The 24,643-nt window shown below is 39.3% G+C and overlaps 1 protein-coding gene across 1 annotated transcript in view; it reads left to right on the forward strand.

Annotated features, from left to right (window-relative positions):
* Positions 1–24,643, forward strand: part of LOC120222308 (estrogen receptor) — a gene marked incomplete at its 5' end in the record, with an annotated part of 154,916 nt that overhangs the window by 61,597 nt on the left and 68,676 nt on the right. Inside the window, one exon of the mRNA XM_039220103.1 lies at positions 22,147–22,285. Coding sequence (XP_039076034.1) covers positions 22,147–22,285 — 139 coding nt within the window. The remainder of the gene's footprint in view (positions 1–22,146; positions 22,286–24,643) is intronic.

The raw sequence follows: 24,643 nt of genomic DNA on the forward strand, positions 1-24,643 counted from the left end.
CCAGTAGCAGACACTGTGATCTGAGGCTTCCCAGGACAGACTGGGTGAGATGATTTTTCCTTGGAGTGCATCTGGGAGAGGTGGCATTGCCTCTCTGCAGACAAAACACCTGGTGGGCACCTTCATTACGCCCTGCCCTTCAACATAGGCACAGAGACTCCTGCTGAGGGCAGCTAACCTGGACACTGGCTCTTGCTCTTTCCTCCAAAATTTCTTTGTTCTTTGTTGTGACTGTCCTTCATGGACAAACCAGCATCGGTCCCAGCAGAATCAGACCCTCCCCTAGGGGACCAGTGTGGGTCTCCACCATACCAAATCCCTAAAGTTTGGAGTTTTAAAACTGTGCAGCCAGCTGGACAGAACACAGGTACACTGCACTGTGGCAGACATAATCAGGATGAAGGCAGGAATCTGAGGGATGACTGAGACACTTGGGAGATTTTTTGTTCTTTCAGGGGGGCTTCCCAGACAGTGCTGGGCCACAAACTCCCTTCTCTGGTATGAGGGATGGTGCCAAGACAAACTAGATTTTATACCAAAGACTGTAACACATGAAGAAGGGCACTATATCATAAAAAAGAGGTCTAGCCAACAAGATCTAACAATTACAAACATTTATGCCCCCAACTGGAAAAACCCAAATATATAAAACAATTAATAATAAACATAAAGGAACTCATTGATAATAATGCAATAATAGTAGGAGACTGTAACACCCTACTTGCAGCCATCAAAATTCTAGAGGAGAACATAGGCAGCAACCTTTTTGACTTCAGATGTAGCAATTTCTTACTAGAATGTCTCTGGAGACAAGGGAAGCAAAAGCAAAACTGAACTATTGAGACCTCATCAAAATAAAAAGATTCTGTGCAGCAAAAAAAAAAAAAAATCAACAAAACTTAAAGACAGCTTATGGAATGGGAGAATATATTTGCAAATTACTATCTGATAAAAGGTGGGTATCTAAAAATCTATAAAAAACTTATCAAAATCAACAGCCAAAAAAACAAATAATCCAGTTAAGAAATGGGCAAAAGACATGAATAGCCATTTTCCCAAAGACAACATCCAGACAGCTAACACACACATGAAAAGATGCTCAACATCACTCATTATCAGGGAAATGCAGATCAAAACCATGATGAGATACTACCTCACACCTGTTAGAATGACTGAACTCAACAACACAGGAATCCACAGGTGGTGGTGTGGTTGTAGAGAAAGGGGAACCCTCTTACCCTGTTGATTGGAATGCAAACTAGTACAGTCACTCTGGAGAACAGTGTGGGGGTTCCTCGAAAAGTTAAAATAGAACTACCCTACAACTAAGCAATTGCAGTACTAGGTATTTACCCAAAGGATACAAAAATACTGATTCAAAGGGGGACACACACCCTGATCAACAGCAACATTATCAATAGCCAAGTTATGGAAAGAGGCCAAATCCCCATTGACTGATGACTGGATAAAGACAATGTGGTATATATATACAACAGAATATTACTCAGCCATGAAAAAGAATTATATCGTGCCATTTGCAGTGACATGAATGGAACTAGATAGTTTTGTGCTAAGCAAAATAAGTCAGAGAAAGGTAAATACCATCTGATTTCACTCATATGTGGGATTTAAGAAATGAACAGATGAAATTAAACAGAACAACATAGGGGAAAAAATGGAGAGGCAAACCATAGACCAGACTCTTAACTATATAGAACAAACTGAGGGTTGCTGGAGGAAAGGTGGGTAGGAGGGTGGGTTAAATGGGTGATGGGGATTAAGGAGGGCACCTGTGATAAGCACTGAGAGTTATAAATAAGTGATGAGTCACTAATTTCTACTCCTGAAACTTGTATTACACCATATGTTAATAACTGGAATTAAATTTAAATAAAAACTTGAAAAAAAAACATGCAGTGACAATACCCAGTAGTATTTTCCTATAAAAGAGTGACTTCACACCTGCCAACTGTGGTTGTCACAGTGGTTACTACAGAAAGAATCTCATTCACCCTTTGCAGCAAGGCATTGAGACTCTCTTCGATTTGAGTGCACACCACCTAGGCAAAGATTTTCTCTTCTCAGTGTACACACTCTGAATTATCCGGGGAAGCTACCTCCTTATCACCTAGATGTGTTGTGCTCATGACCCAATATAAGTCTGTGCTTGCATCTTTGTCCATAAAAATGCACATCTTTTATGCCCTGCTGTTTTCATTTATGTCGCTATATTTTCATTTCCATTTCCATTTCCACTGTCTGATGGGATGCACCAAACCCCTCTCCCTTAGTACACCTGTCTCCATTGACTTTCCTCTTCTCCAAAACTTTTTAACCTTGTACCTTGTGCCTCTGGATTGGGTGCTAAAGTCCTTATTTTTATTTTTATAGTATGAGACTATGATATATATAGCTCTTTATATATCATTTGCTTCTAGAAATGGAGTGATAAGTATATATATAGAAGGCAGAATTGGAACTTTGGGGTCCATATACAACATGCAAAATAAATTAGCGTACACTACTTTCAGTCCCTGACACAGTGCCTTGAATGCAATAGGTCTTCAATAAATATTTGAAGGGTGAAATTTTTTTGTTATGTGTATTAGTTTGCCTGAGCAAATCTTGAAGAGTCACACTCAGAGTGAAGTACAGAGAAGCAGATCTTTTGGGTCATTTCAAATAGGGAGCCATTCACCACCTATTAAGGACAAAAAAGCTTTGATGACAAGAGGGTTTCCAACCCATCCAAAGATTTCATTCTGGTATTTGATCACAGCTAGCAAAATGGGGCAATAGGAACTTTCACAAGCAGATATGGTCTCTCCTTATATAAATATTCTTCCTAGTCTTGGCCCAAACAAAATGAAAATGGCAAAGTAAAACAAAAATATAGTGTGAAAACGTCTCACTGTTTATTGTTTTGCCCAAACCTAGTTGATAGGACTAGATTTAATCAGTCTTTCCGGGCAATCAGTATTGATATATATTTGGATTCAGCATTTTCTTATTTACTGTTTCTTCTATTCAATTAACATACAATCTACCAATCAACTACTGAATGAAAGGATCTGTGGTAGATCATTCAAGTCATAGAAATAAAACAGTAGATAACTACACACAAACCTTCGTGCTCAGATTACATAATTTCTTTTTGTAGCAGCCTGAGGAAATTTAGAATGCTTTGTACACTTAAATTTTAAAAGAAATTTTTTTTTCAGTCTCAGTTCTGGATTGCTAAGTGAGACAGAAGACACATAATTTCCCAAAAGGTTAATATTATAGCTGTAAGCACTTCGGGAGGACAAGTATTACCCATTACAACTCTTATACCGACGCGTCAGGAGAAAAGTATGCTCTGAGAAGTAATGTGCAGGGTAGCTCTGACTACTGCAAGCCGATGTATCCAAGAATCTGAGTTGTTTTTCACCCAACCATTGTGCCACTTTCTGACTCTTTCTTGACACTGACTGTGCTTTTAGCGGGGCAAAAGTGATTTGAAATTTTTGTTCGAGTTTGAAATTTAAATCGTGTTCACTTTGCCAAAACTCCATTGGATGACAGAGTAGCAGGAGAGAAAACCATGCAAATAAGAGAAGGAGAATAAAAGGGAATGGAGAAGCTTTTAGAGATGCCGTCATCCCAAAATAGCACTTGGAAGTGTACTTGAAGTCTTCCAGAAGTGATGAGGATATTCCCAACCCTTCTTGCTACTTGTTAGGATTTTGTTATTCGGAAATTTATTTACTTTCCATTCTATTTCTTTTACTTTTTTCCATCTAGCTAGGACTTTTCTTTGTCTCTTTATCTTTGTTATTTCTCTGAAGTATCTGATTTTGGGGAGGATATTAAATGTTCAGGTAAAACTCATGTGTAAAAATACCGTTTACATACAAAGATACTGAGGCCCAGCCTAGGAGATTATACCATTAGGATATAATAATTGCCAATAAAGTCAACATGAGTTTGTTTCTTTTTCTCTATTCTCTTTTAGCTCCCTACTCATATTGACTCAGAATCTTTTCAATTATCAGTTTTGTGAAAAGCGCAGTTCTGAGTTCTTGGGGGAAAAGCAAAGATGAATGAGCCTACATCTTTCTCTCTAGTAAGTCCACAATTAGAGATGCCCCAGTAAGTCATACATTGGAGGGGTAGTATCTTCTAGAACTGGAAAAGGCTGAGAAAAAGAATCAGAAAACTTTTTCAAACAACCAACCAATTACATTTTTCTGAAAGCATGTCATTAATCATGTACCACCTTGCAACTCCAGATAGAGACAATCTTCTTGGTTTCTGTAAGCAAATATAATCAATTCGCATATGATCTAGGAGTCTCCATGTATTTATGACTAAGATCTGATTTCTTTGTGTCAGCTCGCATTTATAAATTTGGGTGTTCTTCACATTCTTATTTTATCCGAAGCATAGTCCTTTCACACACCTATATGCCTTTGAGAAGGTCTGGCTTTGCTATCAATTTCTAGTCCTAAAATTAGACTTTTATTAGTATCTAAGATTCCATGGACAGAATACATAGAAGTTACTTGATGTGGGCTGGGTAGACAGTTCTTACTTTATCCATTATGACCACCCCTCATAATGGTCGTGTCGAAGCTAATGATAATGGTGGATGTTCTGGTTCTCCTGGCCAGTCCTCAGCCCACCATTTATGTTCAGGCACCAGAGAAAACCTCATGCATCTGACTAATCTTTATGAGAGATTTGAAAGATGAGAAGTATGTATTCTTGTGGTTTTACCTTTCCATTTCATGTATAACTGCTTATTAACAGATTTTAAAAGAAATAAAATGGGTTTTGATATCACAAAGTCATTTTATAATTCATTAAATTAATAATCTCTTTAAGACTTCCCATTTACCTTCAGTCTTCAAATCCTGATGAATTTTCACAGACATTCCTCAGTTAAGGAAGGATATTAATAATTTCCCTTAGCAGCTTATGAAGTGAGTCATTGAAAGTGAGTCATTAAGGCCAACTCCTGTATGTGCTCTTCAATAGCAGTTGTTTTACTTGGTCTGTATTACAACATTCTCCCCTCTCTCCCAGATCTCTTTGTCTCAAATGTAGACAGTATTCCTAATAATAATATTCTTTCTTTTATTTAAAATTTTTAAATGTTTTATTTATTTCTGAGAGAGAAAGAGACAGTGTGAGCAGGAGAGGGTCAGAGAGAAAGAGAGAGACACAGAATCTGAAACAGGCTCCAGGCTCAAAGTACTGTTGTTATCGTCCCCATTTTGTAGATGAAGTAATTGTGAAGCCCAGAAAACTTCATTCATTCAAAAAATATTCATGGAGCACACAGTAAGAGAGACACTGTACTGGGCACTGGAGATGAAATAATTCACCCAAGGTCAAATACCCAGTGAGTGGCAAATGTGGTCTCAGCAAAATCTATCAACCCTCCCATCTCTCTCTCTTTCTCTCTCTCTCTCTCTCTCTCTCTCTCTCACACACACACACACACACACACGGCATCTTAATACTACCTCATTCTGTATTTGAAATGTTAAACATCTTATTAAGAAACATGGAACTCTAAGAAGGTAGCCAGCAGACATTTTTCTCTTTAGGTCTTCCTGGAAAGTGGTAATTCTGCTCATGTCTTTCGTCACTCTAGCATTGCCTGAGGAAACCAGAGCCCAGTCAGTGACTTCCTGGATTAAGCCCATTCTCTTCTCAGACCTTCATTAATCTTGTCATCATGAGAGAGAACAAGAATGAATGTCATTTCAGTGATGGCATCTGGATGTCCTTGTATCCAAGAAAAGATATCTACTCCTCTGCTTTGCTCAATAGTTATAAACTTTGCTTCTAATTTGGTATATGTGGGAGGGGTATTGTTTTGTTTTTTTAGTGGTCTGAAGATTTTCTTATTTGTGGTCTGAAATGCTTAAAACAAGATATTTTACAATCTTGAAGACAGACTATATTTTCACTACTAAATGTAAGACAGGTTCATGCTGATAGGCACAATATCTGTGAATCAAAAGAACCACCTCCATGCCCATCTCCATTTCTGGCTTAATTCCTCTTTCTGGATTGGAAGCAGATTTGAGAAACTGTCCATAACACTAAGAGTTATTGAAAGTGTGGTGAGGAATTTTAGGTCATTGTTCCCTTGAGAATTTCTTTTTTTTTAATTTTTATTTATTTACTTATTTTTTAAATATTTTTTATTTATTTCTAGGAGAGAGAGAGAGAGAGAGAGAGAGAGACAACGTGAGCAGGGGAGGGTCAGAGAGAGAGGGAGATACAGACTCTGAAATTGGCTCCAGGCTCTGGGCTGGCAGTCAGCACAGAGCCTGACGTGGGGCTCGAACCTACGAACCGCGAGATCATGACCTAAGTGAAAGTCGGACGCTTAACGACTAAGCCACCCAGGCGCCCCTCCCTGGAGAATTTCTTAACTGCTTCATAGGTGGGAGAAGAGAAAGACCAGATAGATAGGTAGATGACAGATAGATAAATAGAATGATAGAACGATAGAATGATAGAGGGATAGATAGAACAATAAATAGATATAGATATTTAGTAGATAAAATTCTTCCCTTTGGTTTTATGACAGTAATTTAGATTGGAGATCTGACAAATCCAATATTATGGATATTCTCTTTAATTTTTATTTATAAAAATAAAGAAAACTTCTGTTTAAGAAGAAAAAAATAATTCTGTTCAACATTCTTTTTAGTTCTAAGAACACAAAATAGACAAAGTCATTTTTTGAGTTTTGAGTTTTATTTTCCTCAAATTTTATTCCAGACTGTCACCTTGCTTGCCAGCTTTGTGAGAAAAAACTGTCCCAGGGGCTCTGCTCATTTCCCTCACGAGAGGGCATGGCCATCTCAAGGCTTGCACCCCTCAGGATAGCTCAGCGACATTCAGCTCCCCTCCTCCCCACCCCCACCAAAGAGGAAGCTGGTGCAAGGTCCGCTGGGAGGCAGGAGGTGACATCATTGTGAAGGCGAGGCTGTTTTTGCCACTTAAGTGCACCTTCACAAAGCCAGTGGGGAGGGAGGACACAGAGGACACTAGCTCAGGCCTCCAGCTATAGGACGCTCTTTGGACCTGAGAACCTACCTCCCCTCAGATCTTTTGGCTTAGAGAAGAACGTAGGTGATCTCCTGAAGCTAATCCCTAATATGAGAAAGTAGACATGTTGCGTCATCCCAGGTGGGAATGATTAAGAGATCATTTATGAATTCTTATTATTGAAAGTATTGCTACAGAAAGTCACATACATGGCCAGAGTTGATCTTTTTCAGAATAGATCTGTAGATAACAGATGCTTATTTTTCCCTTTCTGAACTTCTTTGAGTGGCATTGGATGTAATAAGTACAAAGAAAGGAAAGCATATGCCAGCCCCATGCTGTATTATTATTAGTATTTTAGTTTAGAAATAGTCTGAAGGAAAAAGGTGGTTGTTTTTTTTAAGTGAAAAAATAAAGTCATTGTTTTCAGTATGAGAAAAATTGTAATCATTTTGATGCATCGGCCTTTTTCATGACATCTTTGCCTCTTTTCTCTCTGCATACCCCTTCTTGGTGGTACCACCCATCACCACTGATTTCAGCTTTTACCTGTTTCCTGGTCATACCCAATCTACAACTTGAGGCTACCCCAGGCTTCTTGGCTTTATAGCCTTCAGTGGACAGTCACAGTGGCCAGACACTTAAGAGATCTTTGACTCCTCCTCCCCCTCTTTTCATCCTTCAGTTGTTAAATTTGGTTAATTCTTCTTTGATATCTCAGTGATGGGTCTCTTTCTATTCATCCTCTTTGCTTCCTCTCCAGCTAAGACTTCTGTTTTTAAAATGCTTCAATGGCTTTACTTTCCTTCTTCCCAACGGTGAAGCCAAAGCTCCTTTAGCCTCCCTCTGTCCCTCTGCCCCTGGCTCCTGCTTCCTTCTACAGTCACATTTCTGATCACTCTTCTCTCTACTTTCTGTACTCTTGCATGTTCTGGTCTAGAAACACACCTCTGGTCCCCCTGTTACATTGCCTCCCTTCCCATTAAGTATGCTGTCGAGATGCGAATTAGAAATCCAAGTAAGTGTTACGTCTCTGGATTAGGTGCCAGTCCTGTGTGCTTCTAGTGACCTCTGGATAGTCCTCCAATGTGGTCTTAGATACTGTTTTCCAGTCTTTTTTTAATTGGACTGTCTTCTCTCTTGGCTTTGATGTCAGAGACCAAGAGATAATAGATTTTTTTGTCCCTAACATCTGTATATGCCTGACACATAGTAGGTCTTAAAAATAGTGGCATGATTGATTTTTCTGTAATTAATTCATACTTCTGTGTACCCCAAAGAATACATTTAGGAGTGTTGAAATGTTGAATTGTTGAATTCTTTCTTTTCTTTGTAGGAAAAAGATGTATTGGGTCTTTAAATTTCATGCTTTGCTTCTTAAAAAATTGGGTCCACACTTAGATTATACTGAATTTTTAAGACTTAAGTGACACTATATTTAAAAGGACAACTTTCCAGTTAAAGGGAAAGATACATTGATATTTTGTTCTCTGATCATAATTAGAATGATTTTTAGTTAGATTGGAGCATCCGACAGCTGTTTCCCAAATATTAAACTTGTCTTCCAACCCATTCTTTCAGCCTCTCCCACTCTTCGTTTTTCTTTTACTTTCTTCCTATTTCCAAAGAAATGATTTCAATCCTGTGCTATACTTCTCTAACACCCTACCCTGACACATCTTTATTCCTCTCAATAAAAGGCCTCTCTTCTGCCTCGCTGAGAAAACAGAGAGCTTCTTCCTGGAAGTCCTTCAAATTGCAGAAAAGAATTCATTTACATTATTTTATCTTTTTTGTTTCTTTACTCCCCTGTTCCCCCATCCCCGTCTATTTGATAAATATTTATTTGAGGACCTTTTCTCAGCCACGTACCACATTAAGTACTATGGGTAGAATGTCATCAGGATATAGTCCCTGTGCTCAATCTGTTTCCAGTCTGGTGGGAGAGATGAATGAGCAAATAAGCACTGATACAGAGAAGAGCTACTGTAGGAATAAGAACTTAATCTTTTTTTTTTTTTATATTTTTTATTTATTTCTAGGAGAGAGAGAGAGAGAGACAGAGTGAGCAGGGGAGGGTCAGAGAGAGAGGGAGTCACAGACTGAAACAAGCTCCAGGCTCTGAGCTGGCAGTCAGCACAGAGCCCGACGCGGGGCTCGAACCCACGAACAGAAAGATCATGACCTAAGCGAAAGTCGGACGCTTAACCGACTAAGCCACCCAGGCGCCCCAAGAACTTAATCTTGATGTCAAGAGCGTTGAAGTCATTAGAAGAGTATACTGGGAAGAGGGGAAAGCATATGTCATAGCCTAAGGAATAACCTTTCTCTAGCCTCAGAGATTACGTGTGCCACTGCTCAGATATTTTCCTGGATGTTGACACTCAACACATCTCATTATTGTCTTATGACATTTTGCTTGATTCTTCTGTAGACTATGACCTTTTTGAGAATGAGAATGTTGTCCGTCTTTGTACCCATCATTCCCAGCCTCATGCCAGCTTTATATATATTGGAGATGCTCAATAATACTTGGGGAATGTTGAGCATGACTGTGTAAGAGGTACAGTGTTTACAGTTTGTTCTTGTTGTGGATTAAATTGTGTCCCCCAAAAGATATGTTGAAGTCTTTTGGGGGGACGCAATTGGATATTTCCAGTATTTGCAGATGTAATCAAGTTAAAATGAGCTCATACTCAATTAGTGTGGGCCCTAACCAAATATGACTGGTGTTGTTATAAAAAGAGAAGAGATACAAAGACACATCATATGATGATGGAGGCAGAGATTGGAATAACCAGTCTATAAGCCCAGGCATGCCAAGGATTGCCAGCAACACCAGAAGCTAAGAGAAAAGCACAGGACAGACTCTCCCTTACTGTCTTTGGAGAAAGCATGGCCCTGCTGACGCTTTGATTTCAGACTCCTGGCTTCCAGAACTGTTGTTTCCTGATTTCTGTTTTTTATTAAGCTATCCAGTTTGTGGCACTTTGTTATAGCAGCTCTACAAAACTAATACAGTTACTATTTGTTTTTATTAGGAAATATTGTTGTAGTTGCTGTTGAAATCCTTAGGAAGTCAACACTATTAATGAGACCCAGTACCAAGTCAAGGACCATGTTGAACTAATAAGAAATGAAATAGTTCTTGCTTTGAAGGTAATTAGCATTTAGGGAATTTCTCTTCTAGGTTCTCCTAGCTACTCACTTTATTTTTAGCATGTTATTTAATGGCCTGGCATGATCTGCTGTGCTTATAAAGGATTTACCATGACTTACAGGAAAATAGTCTTTGACTTTCTAATTTCTTTATGGTCTTTCTCTACAATGATGTAAATAAGGTGAGTGTTGACTGACTTCAGATCTGAGTTGGAAGAGGCTGAAATAATTCTTATTTTGTTGTTTCTTCTCTCTAGGGCTGTAACTTATGTAGGTTAATGGAAAGAATGTGAGAGGTGGGAAGCTTGTGGGAAGACTGGAAGGGAGGAAGGAAACTTTTTTATTTAAAAATTGTTTTAACTTTAAAAAAATTTATTTTTGAGAGAGAGCGCGCAAACAAGCACACAAGTTGCGTAGTGTCAGAGAGAGAGGGAGACACAGAATCTGAAACAGGTTCCAGGCTCTGAGCTGTTGGCACAGAGCCTGACACGGGGCTCAAACCCACAGACTGTTGTGAGATCATGACCCAAGCCGAAGTTGGATGCTTAACTGAGCCACCCAGGTGCCCCAGAAGCAAACTTTTCTAAATAAATCACCCGTATGTTTGAGAGACTCTCAGATCCTCACTGGCCTCAGACTGGGGACTGCCTTCGTATAGGGTCCTGTTCCTTGGCCTCTGGTTTCTCAGAGGCAGTATTGTTATGTGACTTGATACTCAGCATTTCTGTTACATCTTAGAGTTTTTGCCTTGTAGGACTCTCATTTTAACATTCTGAATTTAAGTATGATGATGATAGAATAAGCCTATTTTCTGCTCCTAATTCATTCCAGAAATAGATGTCCCTGGGTCATTGGCAATAACAGGTATTCTTCTAGCAAATGCATGCACGTGTGTGCGTGTGTTACAATACAGTCCTTAAAACTGTAAGATAATCATCAGTTTGGGTTTCATTGAGGAGCTTAGGCAGGGTGGAGGTAGGAGGGAATCATCACTGTCCATTTCTTTGAGGGACTTGCCTAAAAAAAATTGACTGCTTCCCTCTCAGTCTTTGTGTTGGCATTTGTAGTGTTTCCCAGGAGCATACAGTTATCCGGAAAACTCAGACTGATGACAATAGGATTTGAAATGGTTCTGTAGGTCTGCTTCTAGGTAGACAAGAAAAAATGTATGTTCCAAAGTACAAGTGCTTGTTGACTTTTCAAACACAGCCAGTCCATGCTCTTTATGAGCGAACCCAGCACCGCTCCACAGTGCTGGCCTTCCTGTGCATTTGCTGAGCATGTCAGAGGACAGGCTTAAGTAGTTTATTAATTTTTTCCTTCTTTAGTTTGCAGTCTACTCTCAGAAGCTGGAAAGTAATTTCTTTTACTTCCCCTCCCCCACCCCTTGCCATTTAAGCCAAAATTGATTTTTTTCTGAGCTTGTAAGGAAAAAAAATTAATCTGTAGTTAATACAGTTGCCCTTGCTGAATAAAAATAAAAGCCTAGTTTATCTTCAAGCTGTGCCGTATCAGAGTAAAGAGCTTTTCTGTCCTTCCAAGGAGGATTTTGAGATGAGAGAATACAAAAATGTATACTGTCAATAGAGAATAATTGTAGCCAATACAAGAAGCAATAGAATTGCTTATTTGGTGGATGGGGTGGGGGGCTGTATGTGTTTCAAAAATTGGGAAGCTAGGAGACACTCTTAAATCTATCAGCTTCTCCAGAACTCTTCTCAAATGCTTATTGTCATGACAACCATCTCTTCATAAACCACGGCTCTGAGTGTAATACAGATGGGGTTGGTAACAAGGTAGAGTCGCCATCTGCTTTGTTTTCTATGAGGGACATTTTTTTTTTGATCCCCAAGTGTGATCTTATATCTGAAAGTTTTGACTTATTTTTCTTTTTGGAGTCAGATATAGTTGTGAGATTAATTCTTTTCTCCTCACAAACCACTTCCTCTTCTGTCATCACATAACTTACTGTTGATGGAGAAGGAAAAAAAAGGGGGAGATAATTATGTCTGTGTGAAAACAAGTATATATATTTTAATGATTTATTCCTCTGTCCATTTGGCAAAGCCTGATATGAAGTGCCTTATAATTCAATCGTATAGTCAAAAGCAAGGTCAGAAAAAGTAGGAGTAAGGCAGTAATTTTCCCAGGGAACAGGGAAAATCATTATTGCCTTTGAATATTGTATTAATGTCTGGGGTTCCTGACAGTAGGACTTCATGCAGTTTGTAGTAGAGTTCTGTAGTTCTTACTTTACTGCAAGTAAAAGCACATCAGTTTTTTAGGAGAGAAAATCCTTTTCCTATTATTAATGTTAGAAAGAAATTTTCCAAATAAATGAATGCATAAGGGATACACCCCAATAGCTTCATGTACTCCTTTACCAAAGATGCAGTGACATACTCAAAAATAAGAACATAAGGGGTGCCTGAGTGGCTTAGTCGGTTAAGCGTTCGACTTTCGCTTAGGTCATGATCTCCTGGTTCGTGAGTTCGAGCCCTGCGTCGGGCTCTGTGCTGACTGCCAGCTCAGAGCCTGGAGCCTGCTTCTGATTCTGTGTCTCCCTCTCTCTCTGACTCTCCCCTGCTCACGCTGTCTCTCTCTCTCTCTCCTAGAAATAAATAAAAATATTAAAAAAAAATAAGAACATAAATTTTAAAAAGAAAATATTCTCCACTTCACAGTGTATACGTGCTATGATCAGAATTAAGATATATCCAGCGTCCAAAAGATAAGAAATAGTATCTGGCCATTTAAAAGTGCGTTATCAATGGAATCGCTACATAAAGGTTAAGGGAAATATTTTACAAAGTTGCTATTGAAGGTCAAGAATAATATCCTTCTTTGTATTGTAATTATTTTGCATATGCTACAATATATAATCCTAAACCTTGAGACACTAAGGTGATTTCAGTATAGCTATACTTTTATTTCTTTTTTTAAATAATTTATTTACTTTTTAATTTAATCCAAGTTAGTTAGCATATAGTGCAGCAATGATTTCAGGAGTAGATTCCTTAATGTCCCTTACCCATTAAGCCCATCCCCCTTCCCATAACGCCTCCAATACCTTCTGTTCTCTGTATTTAAGAGACTCTTATGTTTTGTCCTTCTCCCTGTTTTTATATTATTTTTGCTTCCCTTCCCTTATGTTCATCTGTTTTGTATCTTAAAATACTCATATCAGTGAAGTCATATGATATTTGTCTTTCTCTGACTAATTTTGCTTAGCATAATACCTTCTAGTTCCATCCACGTGGTTGCAAATGGCAAGATTTCATTCTTTTTGATTGCTGAGTAATACTCCATTGTATATATATACTACATCTTCTTTATCCATTCATCAATCAGTGGTCATTTGGGCTCTTTCCATACTTTGGCTATTGTTGATAGTCCTGCTGTAAACATTGGGGTACATGTGCCTCTTTCAAACAGCATACCTGTATCCCTTGGATAAATACCTAGTAGTGCAATTGCTGGGTCATAGGTTAGTTCTATTTTTAATTTTTTGAGGAAACGCCATACTGTTTTCCAGAGTGGATGCAACCAGTTTTTCATAGTTCTACTTTTCTTTCTAATCAGAGATATTCTGTAACTACCTCTCTAGATCAGACACAGTTTATCTGTACACCTTTTTCATATCCTATGTATTGATGGGCAAAACTAGTCAAATATTGGTAGGTAGGTAAAATGTAACTGCAATATATCACACACCCAAATACACACCTAGAAGCATGAAGAATAGGGAAGAATGCTAGAAATTTTGGAATCTGAATACATTTCCATGGGTAAGCCTAATAATTTTTCAAAGGGAGCATTATAAGGAGTGCAGTTCCTTAAATGTAGTGTGTGATATGGTGGTCAAAGCCCAATTTCAGTTGCATTGGTAATGATGTCATAAATATCTTTAGTATATTGTGTCAAAACATGGTACCGTTGTCAGACTCTAGAAGGCAATATTGGAAAGTTTGTGGACTTATATGGATATCATGACTTCATCATCTATATTTCCTTCAACATATGCTTATCTTAATAAGGGACATTTGAGATATATACCATGGATTTATTTATTTATTAAAAAATTGTTTTACTGTTTACTTATTTTTGAGAGAGAGAGAGACAGATCATGAGCAGGGGAGGAATAGAGAGAGAGGGAGACACAGAATCTGAAGCAGACTTGAAGCTCTGAGCTGTCAGCACAGAGCCCGATGCGGGGCTCAAATGCATCAACTGTCAGATCATAACCTCAGCTGAAGTCGGACGCTTAACCGACTGAGCCATCCAGGCACCCCTATACCATTGCTTTAAAAAAGTACCACTTATATTTACTTTTAAAACTTTGCCCTGAATTCTCCAACCTCTACTCAAATTAATTGGCTGTCAACTATGCTAAATGTGACATATTTTTACAATATCAAATTTGTCACAGTCAGTTCTTCACTTTACACTGGTTTTTATTGCCTAGCATGGCCTCGAGAACATTGCTTTATTTTAAGGCAGAGAGCCACCACAGGGCAAGTTTCCTTCTCTCTCAAGGCAAATAAGAAGCAGCAAACACAGTGTGCATGTCGGCCAAGTGCAGTAGAAAACCATTGACCATTTATACTGGGAGTGAACAAATACAGCTGCATTCTGGATTTGCTAAACATCTTGAAATGCTTTGTGTGTAATAAAACCCCAAACGTGCTTCTTTTTTGCATTTTTTCACATATGTATTTTAAGAGAAATATAATCCACATGCTCTTGTTCCCTCCACTTTTAAATCATGAAACTGTTGTTTTGTAAGAGCTGTTTGATGTCCAGGAAGCCTTTTATCCTTTTTATTGGGTTATTTTTGTATATAAATAAAAAGAAAAATATAAACAGAAAACAACATGACTTAGTCAGGGCAAACACAAAGTGCCCAATTTAAGCTTGAAGCTCTAAATCTAAAATATTTTAAAACAAGACATTTCCCTTGATGCTTTGCAAAAGTCATGTTCCCCTCTGTTGGGAAAAAGGTCCAGGCCTGTTGGGATGAACAGGAAGGGAAACAAATATTCACTGAGTAGCAACTCCACTTCTCTGGGACATCTGCCAACTCTTTAATTTTTACAATAACCAAAAGTGGTAGGTCAGTCCATCTGCATTTTACAGATGGGAAGAGCTTTCAGAGATCTCAAGTACCTGGCCGTGGGCCACAGAAGAATTTCAGGCCGGGTCTACTTGACTTTTCGGCTCATACTCTTTTCATTACTTCTAGCCTCTTCATTCCATTGGGAGGATGGGATAGGGGGTGTACCTTCCAGACGATCAAAAGTCCCATGTTGGGAGGTGACTTGGAAATACCCCATAATCATGCCTGAGGACCGAGGGCTGTTGTAGTTTCAAGAAAGTGTCAGCTTGGTATTGGCAAGGGGGATGTGTATTAGTGTGGTGATTGCATACTAATCCACTGATTGGTTAAGTGACATTGTGCTAGAAGGTGGTCTGTACACACTTCTCTTTATTATAGAGGAGGAAAGTTGATCTACACACAGATGTGTGATGTAGGACACGCTAGGGAGGGAGGTGGGGAGTGGTCCATGCCCTTGCATTGTGATTCAGTATTTCTTAACAATGACAAATGCACCTGGGTGGCTCAGTTAGTTAAACGTCCAACTTCAGCTCAGGTCATGATCTCACAGTCTGTAGGTTCGAGCCCCGCGTCGGGCTCTGTGCTGACAGCTAGCTCAGAGCCTGGAGCCTGTTTCAGATTCTGTGTCCCCCTCTGTCTCTGACCCTCCCCTGCTCACGCTGTCTCTCTCTCCCTCTCTCAGAAATAAATAAAACATAAAAAATTTAAAAAAACAATGATAATCTGTTGCCATTTATTTTACTTTGTCACAGTGGTATAAATTTGGTAAGAGTGGTTCATGATGGTATTTAAATGGATTATGGTCATTTCTTAAAAGAGAGTTTTTCAGTGCTTATAGGTTACTGGAAACAGTTTAAAGTGTTAGAGAATGGGAATGGCAATTTGAGTGGCTCTCCCTATGATAAGACTGCATAAAAAGAGGATCCAAAATTTGATTTGGAGGCTGGAGGCCATACCAGGGGATACATATCCATAGTATGACATCAAGTTACCATGTTCTGGAGAAAAAGAGAAAAAATTACAAAAGGGAGGGCATGAAGACTGCTTAGCATTTAAACCGGGATCTAGATTCTTCTGGTATTATCAGTTCTAGAGGCTTTCTCCTGGAAATCCCAAATTTTGTTGAGCTTGTAGCTGTCTTTATGCTACATTTCTTCTCCTCCCCCTCCTCCTCCTGTCCCTCTCCTTCTCTTCCTCTTTCTCCTCCGTCTCCTCCTCTCCTTCAGACTCCTCCTTCTCCATTTTCTTCTTCTTCACTGGGTCTTTGGCATCCAGAGGAAGAGATGAATTATTTAAATCTTCTTCCACTGAGTTAAAGCAATACCAAAAAAATGCAATAGGCAATTTCATAAGTGACATTTTGGAGAACATTGGGGTCATCATATGACTGAGAACATGATTAATTTTTTCTGAAGGTCAGGAAACTATTTCTTCCAGTGGATTTACTAAGGAACCAACCACCTGGCTTCTAGTTTCGTAGATAACACAGCCATGGAAAAGTTGCTTTTTTTCTTCCACAGGGTTTCTACCTCACTTTGCATCTCTATAGATTTATCCCATGGAAATAAAAAAATATATTTACTGTAGTGCTTATTTTTTCTCATGCCTGTACTGAAGAGCCACAGTGATTTACCTTTTACCCCACTGCAGTGAAGAACGTTACAAGCATTCCTATTATATTCGTCATTTTGCCTAAGGATCTCAGCACCCTTTTCAGTATGATTTCTAAGACCCTTGTCCTACACCGTAAGAGAGGATGTGTGTCAAGGCAAATTAAGTAATTTGTCCAGCAGTCTCCAGCAGAGTGGAGAAGAGGGTTTAGGATCTCATGAGGCTCAAGGGAGGGAGGAGGTCATGCCATGAGCTCCTTAAAAATATTGAAAGTTTAAAAATCTTGAAAAGAAGACAGTTATTTATAATGGAGGACAGAAGGCAGGAATGTCTTTATGTGGAGATGAAGCTGGAGATAATGAACTGTTTGTATGGACAGGAAGGCTGTTTCTCCATGAAAGAGACCTCCCTCAACTTCGTTAGGCCCCTGCCCACATAGTGGGTGGGGAGTAGGAGTTGAGGCATTTCTGTCTGTTTCCAGTATACCCCATCTCCAGATACACTATCACTAGGCCTATGAATGTAGGCTAGAGAAACAGATCTACGTTTGCTTTTTTAAAAAATTTTATTTTATGGGGTGCCTGGGTGGCTCAGTTGGTTAAGCGTGTGACTCGTGGTCTCGGCTCAGGTCACCATCTCATGGTTTGTGAGATCGAGCCTTGCTTTGGGCTCTCACTGACAGTGCAGAGCCTGCTTGAGATCCTCTGTTTTCCTCTCTCTCTGCCTCTCACCCACTTGTGCACTCTCTCTCTCTCTCTCTCTCTCTCTCTCTCAAGAATAAATAAATAAACATAACAATTTTTTATTTTATAAAATGAGATTTCCTTGCATCTGATTTCCTTTGGTCTCAACAAACTACTGTTACTATTTTTAGCTCTGCATTCTGTTGCACTTGTGTGGATTTCACGGGCCCAGGGCCCCTGGTACTGTCCACTATCACTAAGATGGAAGTCCGCAAATGATGGGGGGCATGAATCATTTCTCACTATGTCACCTGTAAGAGATCTGTCACTGATGCCTCTACTCATATCCCATAGATACTGCTCCCCTCTGTCTTCATATTGGCAGCACTGTCAGGTGCTCAAGGAAGGCTTTGTTGAATGCCTCTAAATTATTATAGCAGATCCAGTTGAATTGGCACATTCATTCTTCTTGTTTATAAGGAAAATAAGCAAGGGTTGAAACTTGATGTCTATGCATAGACACTATAATTTTGTTTGGGATTTAATACATTATTTTTCTCCACTGGTTATGATTTGAGAGCCTTTAAAGACCATCTTCAGTAGCCTTCACGGTCATCGAGAAGGTCAATTGATAGTCTTCTTTGCACCCCCATCCCTGCCCCAGGAACTTGCAGAGGACACTGTGCAAGAGATTCAATAACCCTTGTCTGCAGTCAGTATGCACAGCTGGAAAAGATAATTAAAAGGACTATTTCTTTTTGAGAGATCTACATCATCTCGACAGAAGGCCCCAGCAGGTCTGCTAGGCTCGGACTGAAAACTATTACTAACAGACATACTTCAGACAGATTTCATAATCACCAGACTTGTGTGGTAAAAATGGTTATGGTGAGCTTCTGAGGCTCCCAAAAGACCACTAAAACCATCAGACTTAAGTTGCACTGAAGTTTCGAAGTGAGAATCAAAAACTATGATTCAGTTCAATATGTAAGTTTGCTACCAGAGAATACTCCTTTGGCTTTCCAAAATCGAATGGTTTTGTGGCCAGATGCAGTTCTCTTGCAGGATACTCCCAAATCTCATCCTGTGGGATTGCTTGAGGTTTGTGGAGGGTACTGAATAATGTGGTATAAGTGTCCTCATGGGTGACATTATCCTATGGTTATATTTTTCCCCATATAAAACAGTGAATGTCATGAAAGAAGACATCGCTTTTGAATGTTAACATTTCTGAAACTGAGTTGAATTTACAGTGTCAATTTGCATTCTTATGAAACTTCACCCAAGAGATTGGGGTAAAACCTTAGGGAATTAAAATTTCCTTGAGAGTTTTCCTTTTAAAGTCTGCTCAGTGGAGTTGCTTTAGTCCATGAGATTTGGGGTACTGAGAAAAAGAAACATTTTCTATCACCTCAGGCAGTGTTTCTTCCCAAACACAGGTAGTCCATTTTGACCCCGTGCACTCCGGAGGTATGTAGCTACAGGTTGCAGACATACCCATTCCTTTTTCTTTTCAGAAGCTTTCTTTTCTGAAACCCAGTCGCTGTTTTCTCATCTTTTAGTTTTGTTCTTTGTTTGTGTGTGTAATGAACAAAGCTACCCACTTTCTCTCCAGTTGCGTACCCTATTGTAAGTGAGTGAAACACACTCTTTCCAATGGGAAGGCACCTGCTCTGGTAACGTTTACCCTGTTATGGGCCTTGCCATGACTGGCTGATGTTGGAAGAGGTACAATAAATTTGGACTTTAAAAATCAGAACTTGGGGGCGCCTGGGTGGCTCAGTCGGTTAAGCGTCCGACTTCAGCTCAGGTCATGATCTCGCGGTTCGTGGGTTCAAGCCCCGTGTCAGGCTCTGTACTGACAGCTAGCTCAGAGTCTAGAGTCTGTTTCAGATTCTGTGTCTCCCTCTCTCTCTGACCATCCCCTGCTCACGCTGTCTCTTTCTGTCTCTCAGAAATAAATAAAAATATTTAAAAAATTTTTTAAAAAAGTAGAATTTGTTAGGATCATGCATCTGGTACTCCTAATGAATACACAGTCTAGCAGGATTTACAGATACAGCATAATTAACATGAATGTCATGTATGGTAATGATCTGTTAGAAGCACACTAATAGGTGCTCAATATCATTAGTTATTAGGGAAATGCACATTAAAATCACAGAGCCAGAATGACACCTCTGTACATCTACTAGAATGTCTATAATTAAAAAGACTGACTGTACCAAGTATTGGTGAGGATGTGGAACAGCTGTGTTCTCATCTATTCCTGGTGGGAATATAAAATGGACAGTTTGACAATTTCTTAAAAAGTGAAACATACACCTGTAGATATCATATAGTCCAGTCATTGTACTCGTAAATATCTACCCAAGACAAATGAAAGCCTATGTTCATACAAAATTCTTGTACATAGACTGCTCATAAAACCTTTATTTGTAATAACCCCAAACTGGAAACAACACAAAAGTTCAATGAAAGGATAAGCACGTTGTGTTTTTATTTATCATATATATCCATATGATGGAATACCCCTCAGCAATCAAAAGAATCAACTATTCATATATGCAAGACCATGAGTAAGTCTCAAAATAATTATGTTGAGTTACAAAAGTCAGACAAGAAGGTGAAAGACTCTTAGGATTAAGTGAAAATAGTAACAGAGGAAATATACAAAGGAGAGGAAGAATTTTAGTGTTACTTCAAAGATAGAATTGGTGAGACTTGATTGTGGAATGATAGCTGGGAGGGGCATAGACTGTGAGGTCTCTCTCTAGTTGGGGTTTCTCTATGTGGTTTGTCACCTATTTAGCAGTAAGGATGGCTCTTCTACGAATCAGAAATGAGGAGCTACTTGTTTAATGCTGATCCCATGATAGCTCCAAGACCCCCAAGAGAAAACATCCAGTTGGCAAACCGTCCATCCTTGACTGCTTGCAGAAATAAACTTATGTTTTCGCTTTTTAATAAACATAACAATATATAACTAATAAAAGTGTAATATTAGTGAGAAAAAATAAAGAAGAAGACACCGGAAAAGGGGTTTCTAGAGCCAGTCTCATGAATGAGTGAGAACAAAGGGTTGAAGTCAGAGGGAGAGAGGAAGGAAATAGCCTGATGTGATACCTCAGGGCAATAAGACTGGGAGCTGGTATGGGAGGCAGCAAGACTTATGGTCATCTTGTTCATTTATTTTATTTATTTATTTTTTTAAATGTTTTATTTATTTTTAGGAGAGAGAGAGAGACAGCGTGAGCAGGGGAGGGTCAGAGACAGAGGGAGTCACAGACTGAAACAGGCTCCAGGCTCTGAACTGGCAGTCAGCACAGAGCCCGACGCGGGGCTCGAACCCACGAACCGTGAGATCATGACCCAAGCGAAAGTCGGATGCTTAACCGACTAAGCCACCCAGGCGCCCCTCATCTTGTTCATTTAATGCCTGTCGCTCATGTGGATCTTAATTTGTGGGGTTGGGTTTATTTAGTTATTTGATCCAAATTCTATAATTAATTGCAGTTCATAAGAGGTAGTATCAATTGTAACAAAGAGCACAGACTCTGGAGGTTATAGTTCCATCTCTGATCTTAACAAATATATAAGCTCTCTGAACATCTGTTTTCTTATCTGTAAAAGGGCATTCCCATCAGTTTCTACCTCTTAGAGTTATTGTATTAATAACGACTTAGAAACTTGTGGAGGAAATACTTAGCATTGCTTCAAAACCATAGTAATGGCACAATAAATTTGTCCTCCTCCCCTTCTCCTCCTCCTCCTCGTTCCCCTTCTTCTTCTTCTTCTTCTTCTTCCTCCTCCTCCTCCTCATTGTTGTTATTATCATTAGGTGTCCACCATATTGTCAGTGATGATTAGGAAAAGCTTTAATCTCCCATTAAAGTCTTTAGCAAACAAGGACACATTAGTGTTTATTACCAGAAGTAATTATAATGTCACCTTTGTTCATCTGACTCATTCTCCCTTAAGTTATTTATTTACACATGCTATTTCATAAATCTTCCTTTTACATGGTGTTAAAAAAAAAAGCATGGCTTAGCAGTGAGGCAAAGAAATAGAAATTTAGTGACTTTCGTCCTGCCTGTGCTCCAATTCCTGTTTGGTTTAAGGAAAGTAGTTTAAATTTCTTGTACCTAAATATCTTCAACTGAACCAGAAATGAAGTATAGTAATCACATAGCACTATTAGAAATGTCTAAGTAAAAAAATATATGTCTGATTTGTTTTAACACTGTTTAAGTACAGAACTTTATAGAAAGCTTAGAGGTTTGTGCAAGTTAGTATATTTCTATAAATGCGACACTGAGGCACTAAGAAAGTTAATGTTACAATAGAGTTTACTGATATTCTAGGTTTAAAAAAGACCTTGACTTTCCTATCGAGTGTGCTTACACTACCTGTCATACGATCTACTAGAAAATAGACCTCACCAGCTCAAATCCTTGATTGTGCTCATTTCACTAATAATGACTTTTCGTTTAAGTCAGCAGGGTTTTTCTTATCTTGTTCTAGGCTTTATCGATTTGAGCCTCCACGATCAGGTCCACCTTCTGGAATGTGCCTGGCTAGAGATCCTGATGATTGGACTTGTCTGGCGCTCCATGGAGCACCCAGGGAAGCTCCTATTTGCTCCAAACTTGCTCCTGGACAGGTAAGTGGCCTGGTTGTAGCTTGGGGGAAGCACATCCCTTATTCCTGAAGCTCTTGTACTCAGTACTCCACGGAGCACTCAAGAACTTTATCCGATATGTTTCCTTTACAAAGGGATGAATTTGGGACGTGTAGTCTAGTCAAATTCACAGTAAGCTAAGGACAACTTTCTGCTAGATATCTCTAGGATAACATCTTCTAGATGATGCTAGACATCAGTAATAGCATGCTCAGAGACCTCTGTTATTTCTAAGATATACATATAGAATTTGTGTGCGTACATATACATATAAAGTGTATGTATGTATATACACATAAGCATGTGTGTGTACATACACACATCTATATAACCTCGCTATGAATTATAATTTTCTAACTCCACCTTCATCTTGTGTTATATATGTTTAAAAAATTGAAATGAATAGCCTCCTTTTAATTAAAGTCTCTTTTAGCCCATATATATTCAAACCACAATAGCCTTTTCATTTCCTTCTGCAGTTTTCCATCAGTTAAATGAGGAAATTTGGCCAGCATTCCAAAGGCTACTCCCAGTTCTTTTAAAAAAATTTTTTTAATGTTTATTTATTTTTGAGAGAGAGACACACACACACAGAATGTGAGTGGGGGAGGAGCAGAGAAAGAGAGAGGGAGATACAGAATTTGAAGCAGGCTCTAGGCTCTGAGCTGTCAGCACAGAACCCCACATGGAGCTTGAACCCATTAACTGTGAGATCATGACCTGAGCCGAAGTCAGATGCTTAACCGACTGAGCCACCCAGGCGCCCCCACTCTCAGTTCTTTGAATTCATAAAAGTTACTTGCTCATTTTCTAAAGTGAAGATTTCAGTTTTCAAACATGTTACCTTATTTTAACATATTCTATTGTGGGTTGACTTAGATGTGGGTTCTATTGGTCTGTTTCTTGTTTTTGTTTTTGTCACTGCTTAGAGAAATCAGATTTAGACATTATTGTACAGCAGCTACCACCGATTGAGTCCCTCCTCAGCACTAATCGTTATGTTCAATGTTTTACATACACGATGCCATTTGATCGTGACAGCATGGCTGGGAAGCTCAGTATTCACACTTTACCAGAAAGGAGCTAAGTTTCAGAGCCATTCTGCTACTTGCAAACAGCATCAAACTAGCTAATGGTGGAGCCAAGATTGGAATTAAAGATCTATCTGGCCCAACACTGATACCACCTTTTTCCCATGTTCATGTTCTTCATTCTCTTTCGTGGCCAGTGCTGTCTCCTTTGGTTGGTTTCCAAGCATACCTGTGTGCGCGGGCCATGTAACAGTTTGAATGGGAAAAAGGACCATCTTCTGTTTCTTGCAAACTTCCTTTGTCTCTCTGCTCAGCACTCCAAGGTGGCCAGGTTGCCTGTGATACATCCTTCCACACTCCTTTGCTTTGGAGCACCGACACCACCTCCCCATCTCCTGTCCCGCTCAAGGCTTCCCTACCCCCAATCAGCCCTCTGAAGCAGAGTTGCAACAAAATTCGTTGAAGTCCTGGAGAATTGTACAAGTGTTGATTACTGTTCTGTCATTTTGTGTTACACAGCTTTTGCAAAATAGTGATGATCGTGTTCGAGAGGCAGATTTTGCTGTTGGTGAATTATATTCCCATATTACAGTTGCGCGAAATGATTGAAGATGGCCTCTGTAGACCTGCATTTACACCGTATTCTGTCCATCTCTTCGCGTCATCTCTACCATTCTCCTTCCCTTCCCTCCCTTCCCCTTGTTTCTCTTGTGTTGCCATTTTTCCTTTTCCACTCCCTTTTTCTTTGTTTTCCTTTGTTTTTTTTTTCCCTTTCTTCTCATCCATCTCTTCCTCCCCCTCTCCCTGCCTTCTCCTTCTCCAATTTCTTTCTTAACGTTCTTGTGTACAGTCATGTGGTTCTGTGACTAAGTTATAACAAATTTGCAGACCACATACAATGTTTCCCGGCTACAGACTGGAATGGATCTTCAACACTGAATATTTTCGGATGTTCATAACTGACCTGTTGCATGATTCCCCATTTCATTCCTATCTATCTTCTTGGGACACCTTTATGAAAACAGTATCAGGACATTGCATTTTATTTATGAAAAAGCTTTTTAACGTTTACTTATTATTTTTTAGAGACAGAAACAGAGCATGAATGGAGGAGGAACAGAGAGAGAGAAAGAGAGAGGAAGATACAGAGAGAGAGCTATCAGCACAGAGCCTGACGCAGGGCTCAAATTCATGGACTGTAAGTTCATGACGTTTAACCGACTGAGCCACCCAGGTGCCCCATGACATTACATTTTAAATATAGAAGTATTTGGGGGTGCCTGGCTGGCTTAGTATAGCATGCGACTCT

This window comes from Hyaena hyaena, unplaced genomic scaffold (genome assembly GCF_003009895.1).
Source record: "Hyaena hyaena isolate Hyena2069 unplaced genomic scaffold, ASM300989v1 scaffold_860, whole genome shotgun sequence".
NCBI classification, from domain to species: domain Eukaryota; kingdom Metazoa; phylum Chordata; class Mammalia; order Carnivora; family Hyaenidae; genus Hyaena; species Hyaena hyaena.